The sequence below is a fragment of the Corvus cornix genome, chromosome 3 (assembly GCF_000738735.6).
Source record: "Corvus cornix cornix isolate S_Up_H32 chromosome 3, ASM73873v5, whole genome shotgun sequence".
Classification (NCBI taxonomy): domain Eukaryota; kingdom Metazoa; phylum Chordata; class Aves; order Passeriformes; family Corvidae; genus Corvus; species Corvus cornix.
The window spans coordinates 28,162,109-28,179,488 of record NC_047056.1 but is presented as its reverse complement, the minus strand read 5'-3'; the positions used below and the strand labels follow the sequence as shown (position 1 = coordinate 28,179,488).

At 37.1% G+C, this 17,380-nt stretch overlaps 1 protein-coding gene across 2 annotated transcripts in view; it reads left to right on the top strand.

The window, feature by feature from the left end:
- BABAM2 (BRISC and BRCA1 A complex member 2) overlaps positions 1–17,380 on the top strand; it is a 171,784-nt gene that overhangs the window by 36,975 nt on the left and 117,429 nt on the right. For both annotated transcript variants that reach the window (XM_039569042.1, XM_010393724.4), the window contains exons 5-6: positions 10,153–10,347; positions 14,241–14,315. In XM_039569042.1, the coding sequence (XP_039424976.1) occupies positions 10,153–10,347; positions 14,241–14,315 (270 nt within the window). The remainder of the gene's footprint in view (positions 1–10,152; positions 10,348–14,240; positions 14,316–17,380) is intronic.

Here is a 17,380-nt window from a genome sequence, read left to right as displayed (position 1 = left end):
AATTCCAGCAAATCATTCACTTTCAAGCCATAGTTTATACCAAATATATAAAGTTGGATATCCCATGCCAGACATACGAAAGCAGAATGTCTTATATGTGGAAGTCTGGGAGTACAATGCCAATGTGTTGACATTTATAATTCTTGAATGTAAACCAGCAAACTGGTAATGTACTTCTGACTATTTTTTGCTTCAGTTTTTTAATATGTAATCATACTTTACTTGAGCAATGTTTTGTTAGAAACGGTGAAAAAAGTATTATTAGAGAAACTAGCGGAAAATGAAAGGATTCTGGCCCTTATGTGTGATGTTACTGTCAAAATACACTCTGCTTCCTTACAAGAGCTCTAGAAAGAGTCAGAAATGGCGTGTCTTGAAGGCAACAGCTTGTTAGCTTTTTAGAAACACATTTACAAGGGGCTTGGGTTTGGGTTGGGGTTTTTTTGAGAGAAAAGACTGACTCTAGGACAGTCTTCCTGAATTGAGAATACTCTTAAATTCTGTGTAGTACGCCCATTGAATTCACGTTGATGTGCTATTATAATCCATTTTTCTGTAGAGGAAGTTGGTCAGTGCTTATGAATATGCAAGTAGAAAAAACTTCTAAATTAGCTGATCAGTTAGAAATGGCCATTCGGTCTAATAATGCAGTTTTGTATTTGATTTCATTCTGGACTGTGAATTCTGTTATAATTTATGACTATACTTTTCTCCAATTAAATTAGTTTAAGTTTGGTACCCTGAAGGTTCTTTCCTTCAGAAGATATTGTTGGGGCAAAGAAATAAATGTCTCAAAAGAAATAAAAAGATAAATAAACTCAGGATGGTTTTCAAAAGATCTCTTCATTTCCCCAAATGGAAGAGGGCTGAAGATATATTTTCTTTCCTTTTTATTGGTCTAAGTTTCAGCCTATATTTGTTTCAAAACCTCTTTTTGTTTTACTCATTCTTTACATTCTTTTATGTCTGCGTTTCCTTGCTATCTTCTATTTCAGTTCCTCAGGCATATCTGCTCTTTTTTAGAGATAACTACAGAAATATAATTCAAATTTAGTCAGCATCTTGAGTCTTTTGTTTGCAGTATAAGTGTTTGTACAGTTTTACATGAACTCTGCCATATACCCATCTTCCCAGAGATGCAGCTTTTACATTCATAAAGGAATCTAATGAGCGTTCTCATGCTGCTTTTTTGAGAAGAGATAACTAATTTGCAATAATTTTTCTGGTATGGTAGAGAAGTAACTGTGATTTCCGATATCTTATGGTTTACGCAATAGTATTCTGTAAATGTTTTCTTTAGGAACTGTATTTCCAAGGCTTATAAACTCTCTTGTAGTACAGATGTGAAAATAAAGATGCCAATACTGCTCTCACAACAGTGAGATCCATTGTGTTATACATTGATTTTAATTTGCGGGATTTTGGAAGGGGAAAAATGGTTAGAAGGAAACAGTTCCGCCTGTGCCACCCAACGATAAGTGCTCATGGGATGTTAGTGGATGCTGTCCAAAACATTAGCTGTGAAGGTTCTGCCTTTTTGCTGTAGCTAAAATTACTTGTGTCGACAGGAAAGGAAAAACCACAAGAGCCGATAAGAGTGAAAGACTTGCTATTTGAAAGGGACTCTTGAGGTAAAGCATCAACAGTGGTCTGTTCTCTGGTCCACTGAGGGTCTGAGGAGTTGAGGCCTGTTCACACTGCCATCAAGGCATGGTAAGTGAGTCTTTAGGTAAAAGATGCATGTGCCAATGTCTTGTGGGGGAATTATTCTTGTCTTCATGCTTTGTTCCTTTTACTTGCCATGTCTAGTTAAATATGTACACCTCTGGTAGCCAACTCCCAGGGGGAAAAGTGCAGTGTACTCACGTGGAGAAACTAATGATTAGGACATTGGATTCACTAACGTGGAATTTATTATGTGCTGAGGGAATTAAGAAATTCCCTCTTGGATCAGGTAAAGGTATCATCTGCTTTCTGAGAGAGCTGTGCTGAGAGGTCTGGAGAGAAACAGAACTTGCTCTAATCCCTTAGCAAAGTAGGACAAGAAATGCTTATGCATGCCAAGTCTTCAGGAGATTAATTAGATAGTAGGCAGTTGTAGCTTTTAAGGGTCTGATTATCTTCTAAGAGAGCTCTGTGGGAGAACCAGGCAGACTCTTTCAGGAAGAGTGCACAACATAAAAATGTTCTCCTGGGCTTGGCTTCACAGATTCTGGATTTCCTGAGCACCCTTAAGTTACCAAAATCAGCTGTCTCTTAACTGTTCCTACAGCAGGGAATAGAAAAAATTTGTAGTAACCCTAGGAAGCTGAGTTTACTCCTTTTTTGGGTGAACAGTACTTGAGGGGCAGTGTTGCATTTATTCTAGGTGAATGCAGAAGAGTGTTCTCCATGTGTCAGATTTGCTGGGATCTCTTATAGAGTTGCTTTGGGTATTGGATCATTTATCAAGAATCACACTGTGTAGCCAGTGGAAGAAAAAAAGGAAAATAATTTCATCCAAGACATAAGATGCTTTTCTGAAAGCAGAATTAATTTCTTATTATGTTGTTTTCCTGCTCTGTATTTTCTTGCTAATTCAAGGCCTTCAGGTATTTGGGATTTCTACTAAGTGTTTATAAGCTATTCTAATTTCTGTATCCAGTTTTCACAGCCTCTTGCCAAAATTAAAAATTAAAATAAATACTGACAATCCCTAGTTTTGGTTTGTGCAAATGGTTTATCCGGTGTTCACAGTAGTAGAGCACACTGTAAATTCTTTGGTTGTATTTGCAATGACAGAAGTGCTCCAGAGTTGAACTGTTTTTTAAAATGTTAAGTTTTGATGTTTGCTTGGGCCCAAAAATGATCATTTCAAGAAGATCACTCCAGAAAGTTGTTCCAGTGGTGCTTTGGGGGAGAGGGATATGAAGAACCTGTGAAAACAAGATGACAAGTAGATGGCATGTAGGTTTACAGTGATTGATTTGAAGCTGCAGCCTGTAGGATGTTTAAGTGCTGGCTGCTAAGAAACTGAAGCCTTTGAAGTTGTTATAACACTCCAGCCCTGCAAATACTGTGAAAAATATCTGTTGATAGAAAGATGTGAGCATATGGTAGATAATTATCCTGTGCCTTTTTCTGTGAGCAATTTCCCTGTGGTGGCCTATGAAGAGTAGAGCAAAGAGGGGACTGAAACCAGGTATGCCAGTTTCTACACTAATGCTGTAACCACTGGACCAGTATCTCCTCTGTATTTATGTGGAGGATAAGTACTAATGTCACACTGTGATCTTTCTCATTTCAGGTAAATACTTATATTGGTACTGATTTTAAGCCACTGTAGGATGCAAGTTGTGTGCATGTGGTGTGCAGAGATATAAACAAAATGCAAATCTGTACTTAACTTTATTCTTTATGTTAATTCTGCATGAAAGATGCTATAGAAATGCATTACCACTGTTACGGGCTTGGGAGGTTTTGTTTACTGACATTTTCTCATGAAAGTTAATTTCTTGCTTAGAAATATAAAAGTACACTAACTTAAAATAAGATCTTGCTGTTATTTCCTGTAGTATAGCCAGGAAAAACAGTTACAATCTGTCTTCTTTAAAATCACATTCCTGGAAGATATTCTGGCAACCTGGGTATTTAAACACATTTCAAAGAAAAACAACTTCAAATCAATTAGAAATTGTTACCGTATTTCCTTTCTGATAGTGTAGAATTGTGTTTTGCTGCAGACATTGCCTGGAGTTATGAAATAAGCAATAACCTGTGAAGGAGTCTATGAATTAGCAGCTTTATGGAACATGAGGCCCATTGTATTGTGAAAAAAAATGGGGAGTAGGTAATCATGGACACTGAGTATTTTGCATAGGTTCTTGATTAGCTTTTTTGGAAGGATAAAGGAAAGACTACAAAGCACAAAATGTTCCAGAACAAAATTTAAATGTGGGGTTTTTGCCAGAAGTTGAATAGTATGGCAGTTCTGGAAAGCTAAACTCTGCTAATAGGCCTGAGAATTACTTTGTTGGGGGTTTTTCACTTGCCTCACCTGTAAGATCTCACTAGAACTGATACTGTCAGGCTGCAAATTTTCCTTGTCTCTTTTGGAAATCAGTTGGTGTCATTGCTACTTATTTAAATGAGTTACTGTTGAAATGGCTTAAATTGCCTCCTGTGGGTGGCCTTATAACAGCTCTACTATGCCTTTTATACCAACGTCAAGTGAATTCATTTTCTCAACTCTTTGGTCATGTCTGATTGTTGAAAAACCTTACCCTATTCAAACTGTTCGCTTACTGTGCAGCCAACTTCTGTCAGCAGACAGGATCAGGAGACAGGGAATTCACAGATTGAATCTGCAGCCCGAAAAAATCTCTGGGGTTATACTTCTTAGTGAAAATCAATGCTCCTTGGTGCGATTATTTACCTTAGTATCTGGCAGATCATCAGAACAGATCTCCTGAATCATGTGGATTTCTCCAATGTAGACACAGTTTGATGGACACCTATGGGCTATTAATCTCTGTATAGTAATTGAATACTATTTTTCCATTCCTACTGCCACACAACAGGAGGTAGAGGGCAAATTTAGTGAATGTACATGCTATTGGTTAATCACTTTAAGGTCTAGATAACTGTTTTCTTGAATATCTTGTCCTGAAACTTCGTCCTATAATGAAAAAAGTCAGCCAGGAAAACTTCTGCCATGAAGGGGCATTTAACTTCCTTATGTTGAATTGCTTACTTGTGGATAGGTAAATAGTTATTGGCCATCTTCTGTATGGCAGTAGCTACAACTGTGTGTGCTTGTGATGCTTGTGGAGTCTGGTGTCTATCATATGGATGTTTTCATTCCATTACTTTTTCTGAAGGCCATTTTGAATTCATTTCTGTAGATCATTTTTCATTCATTCCTAACTGGAAAAATGGGGATTACCCAGTCGTCACAGATGACATTATCAGGCTTTTGTGTTCACGAGAATATACAGTCATCTTTGGATGCTATTAAAACTGCTACTGAAACTTCTGTACCTCTTAAGATGAGGCAACAATTGATCTTTTTAGAAAATGAAAGTTACACAAGTTGCAGTATGGCAAAGCCATAAAAAATGCTGAAATTAAAAACTACAAGGTTGAAATTAAGATCTGATGCATGAAGTTGCTCCTAGTGTGTGGAGACCGTGGAGAGACATGCAAGCAGTATCTAGACTGAAGAGAGTGGTTTAATTGAGCCTCCATCTGTGTGCTCAGAAATAACAGGTAAGTTCTTCAATGATACTCTGAAAAAATGATAACATTAAAGAAGATCCTACCCAATCTGAGTTATGCATGTAGGCCTTCATGTGAGAGCAGCATGAATGCAGAATTAGTTGCAGATGCAGTTTGAGTTGATTTGTACTTGTATATTGTTGTACAGTGGGCCACTTTCAGTCTAACTGGCTAACTATTGAGTAACTTAGAGAGTTTGCACTGCAGAGTTCATTTAAAGATATCTACTGGCAAACAAGGCAAGGGGTCCAAGTCTGGATTTCTTTATTTTAAATGCATTAATCATTGTTCTGTTAAATTTTATTAACTCTCTGGAAAGTCTGCAGAAATCTCATTTCAAATTAGACAGGATTTATTAAGTGAAATACGTAACTTAGTCTGTCAATACCCCAGTCACTGTGATCATTTTTTTTTCTCTATAAAATTCATTTTATTCACAGTTTTATAGCAAATTCTGGAAAAAAACCTTCTCTTTTCAGAATACATGTGATTTTGGTAAAATGATAATGTATAGATGTGTGAGCAAGGCAGAAGATGATTTTGATATAAGCCACAGAAAGCATTAAGTCTTTTTCTATATACATAATTGCTTGTTATTTTTGTATTTGGGTTTTTCATACCTTCTTGGCTTCAGTGATCTATGTTCTTATTTCCGGGGTTTTTTTTAAAGTTGTAACAACTAAACCTCATAATCTTGAAGTTGCATCAGACCTTAATACTTATGCTAGGTCTGAATTTTGTAGCAGAACTTGAAGCAATGAAACACAAACACCAGAAGCTCACACTGTTCTTCTAATGTTTTAAATCTTCTTAAATACTATCTCATAAAAAGCTGGATTGGCTAGAGCTGGAATACAGCCTTCAGACAAACAACCAGAAAATGAAGCACACTCAGTTACTACTCTTTTTGCTCCAGGTTTAATATTTTGCTGATTTCCAAAGTCTAATAGTGAATACAATACTGCATTGCTAAATAAAATCTTACTTAGAAGACCCTTTACCTCTAAAGAAGGTCAACTTACTGTTACACTACTCTCATCAACTGAAGTGACTGTGTGTCCACAGAAGAATCTCTATGACGCTGAAATTGTAGCAGTGTAGACACTCTAAGAGGGGTAAATTTGACAAATCAAATTCTGCCTTAGATTTCAAGAGTGTATTTTGCAGGTAGTTGTTTACTTTATCTCTGATTTCAAAAATAGAAGGAAGATTAAAGAAGGTGCTGTTTGAGAACAATATAACACCTGTTTTGACATCCTGTTGAAATTGGATTACAGTAAAGTTGTTTAAAAGTATTTTCAGGTGAATGAACCTAGTGCTTAGGGCAAATAAGTTACACTAAGATATGTAAAAAGAAATTTCATACGTAAACATGGCATTGTATTCTGTAGTGTTTGTGTTAAAATTTATGAGTTTAGATATAAAAGTACAGCCCTTCTGCAAAGTTAACAAAATGGATGGAAATGTGGTGGCCAAATGACAAATAACAAGCACTACAATAATATAATTCTAAAGCTAAGAATGGTTTATATAAATCAGAACTTGTGTTTCAGAAAATTTGTGTAGTTCTTGTATGTTTATTCTTTCATCAGTGAGAATCCATTACAATTCATGTATGTCCTGGGTGGGTAGTTGAATTGTTCTTCAGGTGATTTGTTTTTATAACCAGTTTGTGCTTCAAAACTTGAGTTGCTGAATGAAAGGTGTTTAGTAAGGATCCTACAGTCAAATCGTTCATTTTAATTCCTGTAGCTTTAAGGCAATACAGAATAAACACTGTTTTGATGCAGTGTTCTTGAATTCTTTGGAAAGAGCACTACTTCAGCTCTGTACTGCACAAATGACAATGGATTTCCTCTTGCTCTTTTTTTGTTCTGTAGTGTAACGTTATTTAAAAAACAAAAGGTTCGGTTGCATTTAGGTCAGTTATTAAAATACTGTTGGTCATTTCCTTTGACAGAACATTTCTATTGTGTTATACCAATGTCATTAGGAGGAAAGGTTATTCCCACTTGTCTGGCTGATATCAATACATACTGGCATATTACATCCTCTGGCTTTCTGGAAATGCTTTATTTGAGCAGCAGCTTGGGAACAGGAAATTTAAGGTTATATGCAGTCTGGTTTCAGACTGCATGATAGAAAATGTGTTTCCTAGAAGATGCTGTCTACCTGACAAGATTTTCTCTAGTATTTTGTAGAATTGGATAAGCTTAAATGGGTTCAAGTTCAAACAAGTTTTCACTAGCTGTAGGTGGCAGACAAGGTAGAACAAGGCTCTCAGTCACTCTGTAGTACTTGAGGAACTTATAAGAATTGGATTAGTATGTCTCCAGTTCACCAATTCCTCTGGAATGTTGTTTACCTTTTAAGACACGGCAATGATAATATTCCCATCTTAGAGGTGTTCCTACTGTCTGTAGGGGGGAGAAAACAGAGTGCTTTTACATCAAGCCGTGGTCAAATGTGAAGTCTGTGACACTGGGTTAACTTCTAAAGGCAGAGGTTCAAGGATAGCCTTTTAGCCATGCTGGGCAACCCTTTCTACCAGAATCAGAGTGAGCACGAGGAATACAGTCCAATCTTGTAGCTGTTCATGCATTTAAAACACAGCAATACCTATTTCATGCTGCTTTCACTGACAAATTAGACTGGTATGGTTTAAGTGATGATGCTGAAAATGGGAAATTGATTTTGGTAACATCATATATATTACTTCAGTGGGATAAAATACTAAGTTGTGGAAAGAGAAACGCTTGAGATATTAAGCCATCATACACATACACTGAAGTCTGTATAAAACTATTCCATAGGGACATATCTAAAGTCATCAGAAATAATAAAAGTTATAACCCTTTTTGATGGAAATAGCCGCAATAGTTAGAGATCAGGCTACAAGTAAATTTCATTGTAGAGCTGAAGCATGGTGCCTGGTGAGTAACTGATTAAGCTTTCTATCTGCCTTTCCAGGGTATCAGAAGATAAAATTTGTACACAAACTCATTCATTTCTTTTCAGGCCAGAGCTGTGGAGTCTCACCTTGCTAAGATCCTGTTTCAGTTTTGAGCTTTTTTTAAACCTCTTCATAAAGCTAAAAATAGCTGAGGTTGGAAGGAGCCTTTAGATAGAGATCGCTAGCCCAGCTGCCCTGCCTGGGCAGAATCAGATAGATCAGGCTGTCCAGGTCCTTGTCCAGTCACGTTTTGAGTATGTCTTAGGACAAAGACTCAACAACTTCTTTATGCAACCTGTTCACTTGTGTTTATTACTTGTGTTTATTACTTTCTGTGTTACACAAAATATAAATTTGTTTATGAAATATCTGTAACTTAACAGGAAGAAATAACATGCCATCCAACTACACTGAATACAAATATAGATAAGGAATTTCATTAAGCTACTATATTATATCTTCACTTAGTTGTAAAATGCAGACATCTTTGCTAGTTCTGAGTTTCTTAACTGTACAATTAATGCAATTTAAAATTCTGTTGCAGCTAGTTTATTGTCAAATGTCTGTGTGATATACAGCCTTCTAGTACCTAAATGGGCCCTCAAGAGAACTGGAAAGGGAGTTTTTACAAGAGCATGGAGTGGTGGGAGAAAGGTTAAGGGCTTTAAATTGAAATAGGGTAAATTAAAGTTAGATATAAGGAGGAAATTATTTACTGCGAAGGTGGTGAGGCACTGGAACAGGTTGCACAGAGAAGTTGTGGATGCCTCATCCTTGGAAGTGTCGAAGGCCAGGTTGGAAGGTGCTTTGAGCACCCCGGTCTAGTGGAAGGTGTTCCTTCCCTGAACTACACGATCTTTAAGGTCCCTACCAACCCAAACCATTCCATGATTCTATGAAATGCAGATTAATTTTGCTTATACTCAAAGCTCACCAAAAGCCACATGACTCTGTTAACACGCTCTGAGGTTGTATCAAGAAAACCTCTTGAAGATCCAAGTGCAAAGCATATGAGCACTTAAGTACTTTCAATCAGTGCTGTCTCATGTCCTAACATCATGGACTACAGGGTGAGTCCTCATTTGCCTTTCACATAGGTCCATTTTTGGTCACGTAGATGGAGGCATGCAGCATTGGTCTTACTAGGTATGGTTTGTAACACCAAATACTGCCTGAATAAAACTTACTGTGCGTAGACGACTGGTCTAACCCAATTAAAGCAGTGATAACATTGCTACTGTGCTACTGACACAGTTATCTTAATTGTATTATCATTTTTATTTCTGTTAGGTGTATTTCTTGAAACACAGCGAACCTGTAATAAAAATTTCTGCCAGGCATATTAAAGAGACTTTTGTGTACAGATGACATTTGTGTTAAGTGGATGAGTCAAGGTTATTCTAGTGAAGAGACGGTTAAGGTGAAATAAATCACAAGGTCGAGGCAAGAGAAGAGAACCCGTTTGCTCTACCACTGTGAATGAAGCCACTATTTGAGATAATGGAGCAGAGCAGTTTCTGTAGTTGGTGTTAATTTACCATGTTGACTTGGGTGACTGCTTTTTGAATCAGTTATTGTGCAAGGTGGTACTTACCTAATCCTTATGTATTGCCTATCAGTTTTAATTTAATTCCAACTTTGCCAGTTCTCAGATGCAACAGTATAATTTTAGAAAATAATAGAATGGTAATTTGGGCCTATATAAGCCTGGTAGTAGCCCTGTTACCAGTTTTATGGTAGGTCTCCTATTTGACATTAAGCTTCTGCTGCTTCACCTGGTTTTCTTCCAAAGCACGGTAGAACCTTTTTATTTTAATATTGTGGTTTAGCTTTGTCACAGAGGTTCCATATGCATATGTGCCTCTGGTATCAGAATGGAAGGGGGATTGCTTGTCTTTTATTCCTGTAAACAATTTTGGTCTTTGTTCTTTTCTACTCAATAGAATTTAGCTTCCTGGAATCCTTCAAACCCTGAATGCCTCCTGCTTGTTGTGAAAGAGCTTTTGCAGCAATATCACCAATTTCAGTGCAGCCGATTACGGGAGAGCTCTCGTCTCATGTTTGAGTATCAGACTTTACTTGAAGAGCCCCAGTATGGAGAAAACATGGAAATCTATGCTGGCAAAAAAAACAACTGGGTAAGCTCTTATTTCACCTAAAATGCTTTTAGCAAATACAACTCCTGCTTCAGAAAACTTAAGTTCTTACTGTGGATCTCCATGCTTTCTGTGTCCAATGGAGAAAACTCCTGTTTGACTCCAGCTCATTTTCTATACTCCCTGTTTGGTATGTTGCTGTGTTCCATTACCTTGGTTGAACCAGATTTCTAGGTGAGAACTGGTTTTGAACCTGCTGTTCATTGTCTGGTTTATAGGTGAAAACTTTGAAACTGTTGAAAAGCCTGTGCTATGTTTAGAGGGCACAGTACAACGTTAATGTGGAAGTTTGAGTTAGCTTTGAAGATTTGAGAGGCAGAATAACCGTGTTGGTATGACACCCTGCCGGCCTGCCAGCTTGTTTAGGGCTAGGATGTATTAGGGTGTGTTTCCACATTATGATTGAGTTGATTTAATTGGTAGCTGCAGCTGCCGGTATCTCTCTTGTGCTTGTGCAAGCTGAGATGAGTTGTTCCAAGAACCTAAACTGGAGAGGAGAAACTAAGCCAACTAATTTTTTGCAAGAGGAGGCAAGATGGGCTAGAGCAGTGACTTTGTAGGGACATGCTTTCATATGACAGACATTAAACAGGCTTATCTGTTTCCTGAAGCTATATCCCATATTCCCACATGGGAAATGTGCCATGCTTTATAGAAACCTCTGTATCTCTAAGATGTGGCCATTGGCAATGTAGGCATTTTGGTTACTGTGTGAATTGATTTTTTTTTTTTAATTCAATCTCTGCCACAGAGTAAGCTTTGCAAAAATCAGGGGTTTTTCTGCTGGTAATATATTTCTCATGGGAAGTTTGGAGTAAGATATGTCAGGAAATATCTAATAGTGTTTATGATGAACTTGTTTCCCTCTTGCTTTCAGAAATACCATACTCTTAAGATAAACAGGCCTTCTGAAGCACTATCTTCTAAAGTAGGTGCAGTCTGAAAATTGATGAAAATTCAGCACTCCTATTATCAAGGCCTAGAATTCAACTTTATGTCACTTCAATCATCCTTAAGTTACAGGTGATGCAAGGATGTTTACTTTACAACTCACACATTCATCTGGTTTTCTTTTCTTAGACAAGTCATCTAGGCTTTTTTTATTTGAACCCATGTTTAATTTTCTTCATCAAAGAAATTCAGACCTCCTTTTTTTTTAATGTTTATAGACCAGAGTATTTGATTGAAATTAACTTATTCACAGATGTTTCTGTACAGTTACTGTCTGTAGCTTGCATCACAAACAACTTGTTATATCTCTAAATTTCACCAGACTGGTTTATTGAAGTGCAGAAGGCTTTCTGAACTGTACTGAGATTTTTATCATAGCTTTTGCCAGTTGCAAAAATTCTACTAAGACTGTAGAAAACTGGGGGTTTTCTTCCTTTTAAAGAGGAAAGACATAGCTACTCAAGTAGCTTTCAGGTCTTCTCAGTCTTCAGTAACTGAATAAAGAACTTCCTTTTCTTTCATTTTAAATGCTGTTTTAATTAAAAATATTCCAGTAAAATAAATCTTAAATACATTTTGAGTCAAATCCTTTTCATCATTGCAGAGCTATTCTAGATTTTTCCATAGTGTGTCTTCATTCTCTCAAGAAGACTCTTGAGAGTCTTGAAGATTCTATGAACTTGCTATACATGACAGAGGCTTGTTCACTAGTGTCCTAAAACACAACTGTGAAACTAACTTGTGTGGTTCTCTTTCCTGTTCTTTACAACTGATTTGTTAGCCTCAAGGATCAGCAAAATAGGAGTGTTTTTCTAAAAAGCAAGAGATAAATGGCCTTTTATCCTCTCTGCCTAGAAGGCATGAATTGAAATTCATGTTGTTGCTGTCTCTCAGGGATCAATAGTAGTTCAACAGATTTTGGAAATAATCAAATACGAGCCTTGCACAGTGTTACGAAAGCAATCATCTTAGGTGCATGAGTTAAAAAAACTTTGAAGAGAAGGCCTGAATTCAGCACTGTGTCCCAAAATGGAGCAGAAATTTGCTCTTATACCTTTGTTCCACTATCTCCAGTTTCCTAAAGTGCAAGTCTCCAAGACATATGATGAATTGACAAACTATTATCTAGCTTATTAGCTTCATGTTGGCGGAGTACCAGCAGATGCAGGAGACATTAAATATTTAATTGCTCAGGGCTCTGGCCAGAAATTCATCTGTCTCAACCTGATGCCTGTATCCAGCTGGTTGGGGCTGGGGTGGTGAGCACCATGGACAGGGGCTGCTCCCTGTCCAGCCAGAACACCTTTGGAAGTATTAGTTTGCAAAATAATCTTGATTGAATTACATGAAAGATCTAGACTTTTTGGAGCAGCTGATGATCAGAGCAGCGTTGGTCAGAGGCCGTTCCTCTGTTCAGTGGCCATCCCAGTTCATCAGACGTGGTATTATACGAAAAATAATTTTCTGGATTTTATGGCAAATGTTGTATGGCATTTTTTGAAAGTCCAGAAGAGAAGCACCATGTGTAATATCTGTTTCACTCTGGATAAAAAGTAAGGGCCCTGACTGTCGTTGTAGCAGTCTTCATGTTATATGTGCGCAAGAAGTTGGTGATTTTTCTGCGTACATCAGTAATACCGCATCAGAAAGCTGGCATCTCTTCTCACAAGTGGTGTAATCAGGAAAGGTTTCACAGTTGGGTGTTAATATGCACTCACTTTTTGTTGCATAGTGTTTCTATGTGCAATTTCTTTGCCTATCTTTTGTGACTACCAGAAACGAAGGCCAATTCTCAGCTAGCTGGTGTAAGGTTGGATTACAGCCCAATGTCACACAAACCCTTTTGGCAAATTATATAACTTGAAAGGTACCATTGGAAAGATTTCAGTTTCATTGCAGATCTTGTTTTTTCTTGTTTAGTGACTTAGAGATAGCATGAGTTATCTCTAGTTCATGCCTGGTAGATAGACCAAGAAACAAAGTGGCACTGACAAATTGGCTAGCTTGTCTCAAATTATTCCAGTTTTTTGTGCTTAATTTCATAAAATTAATGTTTAACACTTTCTTTACTGCTACTTCAACCTACCTAACAAATACAGCTGCTCTGTGGTTTGAACTAAAAAAATTGAGATGATAAAAAATGAATATGGAGGAAATCAGGCAGGCATTTGTTTTTAAAAAACAGTGAACTTTGTTGCTTCATAACCAGGTGGACAAAGTCTGGTTTTAAGGAAGTGTATGAAACAGAAAGGAAATCCTTTCCATTTCCTTCCCATACCCTTTATACGTAAAAAAGAGCAATGTGTATGGGACGCTTGGCAAATTCTCAGTACACGGTTGTCTAGGTGTTTAGAGTTACATAATTCTGAAAACAAATTATTTAAAACCTCCTACTTCAGCTCTTTTCCTCTAAGTTTATTCAGAGGATACTTTTGATACATGCTCATCTTTCTGAACACAAATTCTTGTACGTATGTCTGCAATGTTTGTAAAGATGCCTCTGTTTTATCTATATGCTCGTATCAATTTATCAGGTTTTTAGCTTTGCTTTCAGACTCTTTGCAGGTCTCGCCAGTCCTTTGTCCGGAAATGAGTACAGCCAAGATACATCTATATTTAGGGCATAACAAAATACAGTCTGATTTTTTGGTCATGCACATTGTTTTATTCTAACTACTTTTTGCTGTTGACTTACTGGCAATGATAGTTAATGTTCTTTAAAGTGTTTTTTCATATGACACTTGTGAAATCTGTAAATTTTTTTTTCCCTCTCCAGTACTTCTGTTCAGCAATTTTGTTTTAAATCTCAACCCTTCTCTTTGGAATGAGCTCTTAGTCATTTTTCTGGATAGTATTTAATCCTCAGAATGTTTGCTGTTCTGTTTTAGCTACCAGGTCTCATTAGTGTTACGTTTTTTCCACAGACTGGAGAATTCTCGGCTCGCTTCCTCTTGAAGTTGCCTGTCGATTTCAGCAATATTCCTACATACCTTCTCAAGGTAAAATGACTGTCTAAGTTGACAGTATCTGTGAGAGAATATGAATTATTGCAGTCTCCTTAGTAATTATTTTGACATTCCCACCTTTCTTCTCTCCAAGAGTTTGAAAGTTCACCATTTCTAAATCAGATTGAATTTTGTTTTGGAAAGGTGATGTTGGACATGCTGTTGTTTTGTGTGCCACTTTAGTGGGATCTTTTATAGGAATCTGTGGAATTTCATGACGTGTTAGTGTTTGGATTTTTAATGAACAGTCTCAGTTGTACCAGTAGTCTTGACAGTAGAAGCAGAAAATCAAACTAAATATACCATTTCTTAATAGGGAATGAAAGCAAATTCTGGTTACTTGAACTGAAAGCTTCAGTGATCACTTTGCTTCACTGTTCACAATGAACACAAATTTGACCAGATCCTTTTGAAAATAGGGCTATAAAGTATTTTTGCGAGTTGAGGAAAAAAGCACATTTATTTCTATGCTAAGAGGAGAAATAAAAACAGAAAAAGCAATTTGTGATGAACTAGCACCATGGAAGAAATTGAAATGAGTGGTTTTCACAACACAGGGTCAGTCTCTCTTTGAAGCAGCTATTGTGGAAGCCCATCATAAGGTCAATGTTCCTATATTTAGAGAATGCAGTGGGAGATTCGGTTTTCTGTCTATCATGACTGTCAGAATGAAGTGCCAGAACTTCCACTGCAGACAAGGTTTGAGTCAGTTGATGTTGCCAGCACTCATCTTTCCTTTAAACCATGTGTCTGCCTTCTTAATCAGCTATTTACTTTTAAATATTTGGAAAGAGGAACAGCTACTTAATCTTTAAAAACTGATGTGTTGAGATGAAATTGTCAGTGTGGATTCCATTACCTCCTCTTCATCTTATTGTTAGAACTGTCTTCAGCTATTGTTAGATCACAATTGCAAGTGTGAGTTTTCAGTGTTTCACCAAATAAGATGTCTCAAGCTACAAACCATGAAAATAAAGGCAGGCACAACTATCTGGAATTTCTGATGGCAGTTAGAGATTGGAATCCTATGATCTTTCTACCTTCTGTAGATTGTTTTCTGTTTGAGTAATGAGCTGCTTCTCAAAAGTATGCAGATACTTTCAGTTTATTCCTGTGTTTATAAGTAGCAGCTCTGCTCCCAGAGGCTGTCTTTCATTGGGCTTTTTCATCTCATTGAATGGGACTGTTTCCAGTCAGATATAAGAGGCTTGGCTGAGGCCTTTTTGGGAAGGTTGTTGTTAAGCAGGACACAGCAACAGTTCACCTAGACTGCAGGAGATAGCTGGGATTTGTTTCTGAAAGACTCTGTGGGAAAAAGAAGACTGAGAATGTCTAATGTGAACTGTGCTGTCTGCTCCTGCCAGAACTCCCAAGTGCCGTATTTTTCAGGAAGAATTTTAAATTAATCAAGAATTTCAGGTCAAGTGCAGAAGCAATATGTTCTATAGCTTCAAATGCAGGGCTGTCTTGTACCTCTCTGTTCAGTTTCTGGGGTAACTTGGAGGTTGGAAGGTGATGCATGACTTACATAATTGTCATCATGTAGGAACCCCGTGATGGAAACAGAACCACCTGCTGTTGTTTCTGAAGAGTAATGCTTTAATGCATGACAGCATACTCCTCCTTACTGTAATTCCCAATCATGTTCACTAAACATCTTCTGTAAACAAGGTTCATATACTGTGGTCCACAATCATTAGTGCTCCACAAGTCTCTTCCTGGAGCTTTGTTCATCATGAGTACTGAGTGATTCATTAGTCTGAAGGAAAATATGTATTTATTTTGCATGCATATGTAGTGTGAGGTGAAGAGACATACAGAGCAGGTAGCATAATCAAAGTTTCCCAGTCTGCCTTTATTTTGACATTTCAGAAGCCTTAATGTCTTAGCTTTGGGATTTTAAAATCGATGTCTTTTTGTATATAATAGCCTGATTTTTTACACCAGCGGATCCTTCTTGATGGACAATGTACTAGTGAAATCCTTAGTTTTCTTAGTCAGGCTTCTTCAGTGCAAACTGGCAAGTTAACTGTAGTAGGAAAGTGATGTGTAGTCTGTCTGAGTAGCAACAGGAGAAGAAATACTGTTTTATTCCAGAAGTATTTGTTGAGAGTAGAAGAATTGTTTGATTTAGGCTCCTGCATTGGTTATGAGAATGTGCTTTGTAGCAGGCGTGGATCTTATACCCTTGTTGCCTTTAGCTTCCTGTATTCTGAGCTAGATGAATGTCATCTCATGTGACAAGAACATAAACAACATAAAAGCAGGTAGAATCAGAACTACTCTGTTGTGGTTGAAATAATTGTGCTCTGACTGCTCCAAATTTGTAAAGCTATTGAAAAAAAAAAAGTGGTTTGGGTTTTTTTTTAAGCTGTCTGTGTCTTTTCTTTGGATGAGACTTTTTGGCAGAAATAGACCTTTAATGTATTGCAATAAAATAGTTTATTTCCCATCATGGCTGCCAGTTATGGTGGTTTCGATGCTACCTTCTGGATTATGGTACATGATGGATAGAGTGTCTATTGCTGTAGTAGAAATAATTGCTAATATATTACCCTGAAAGGTGGAAGAACAATCAGTAATTGAAGGCTGTTAGTGTATTAACAGCTTTATGTTTTACTGCAGAATTTAATGTGTTTGAATTTTGTTCTAGTCTGTAGCCCACCTTATAGTGTGCAGTAGCTTCTCTGTAGGGATTTGCGAAGTTCAAACCTGTGTTGTGCTTTCTCTAACATCCTCTTTTTTATATTTAATTAATACTACTTGTATTAAAATCTGGTGAAATACTAAAGACCATTATTTCACCTGATCAATCACTCATAGTATCCCAGTGATTTCTAATGCTCTTCTGAAGTTTTTATTGATTTTTATGGATGTCAGTAGGTAATCACACTACAAGCATGACTCTAAAGCTTTGTGTCATAAGCCAGTACTCAGGTTTAAGAATGTAAGCTGTGAGATCAGTATGCAATGTTACAAAATCTTTGTGGTTGTTGAGAATACACTCTGGAAATACAAGATGTTATTCTGTCATCTTTGTGGTGATAGTACTTTTCCTA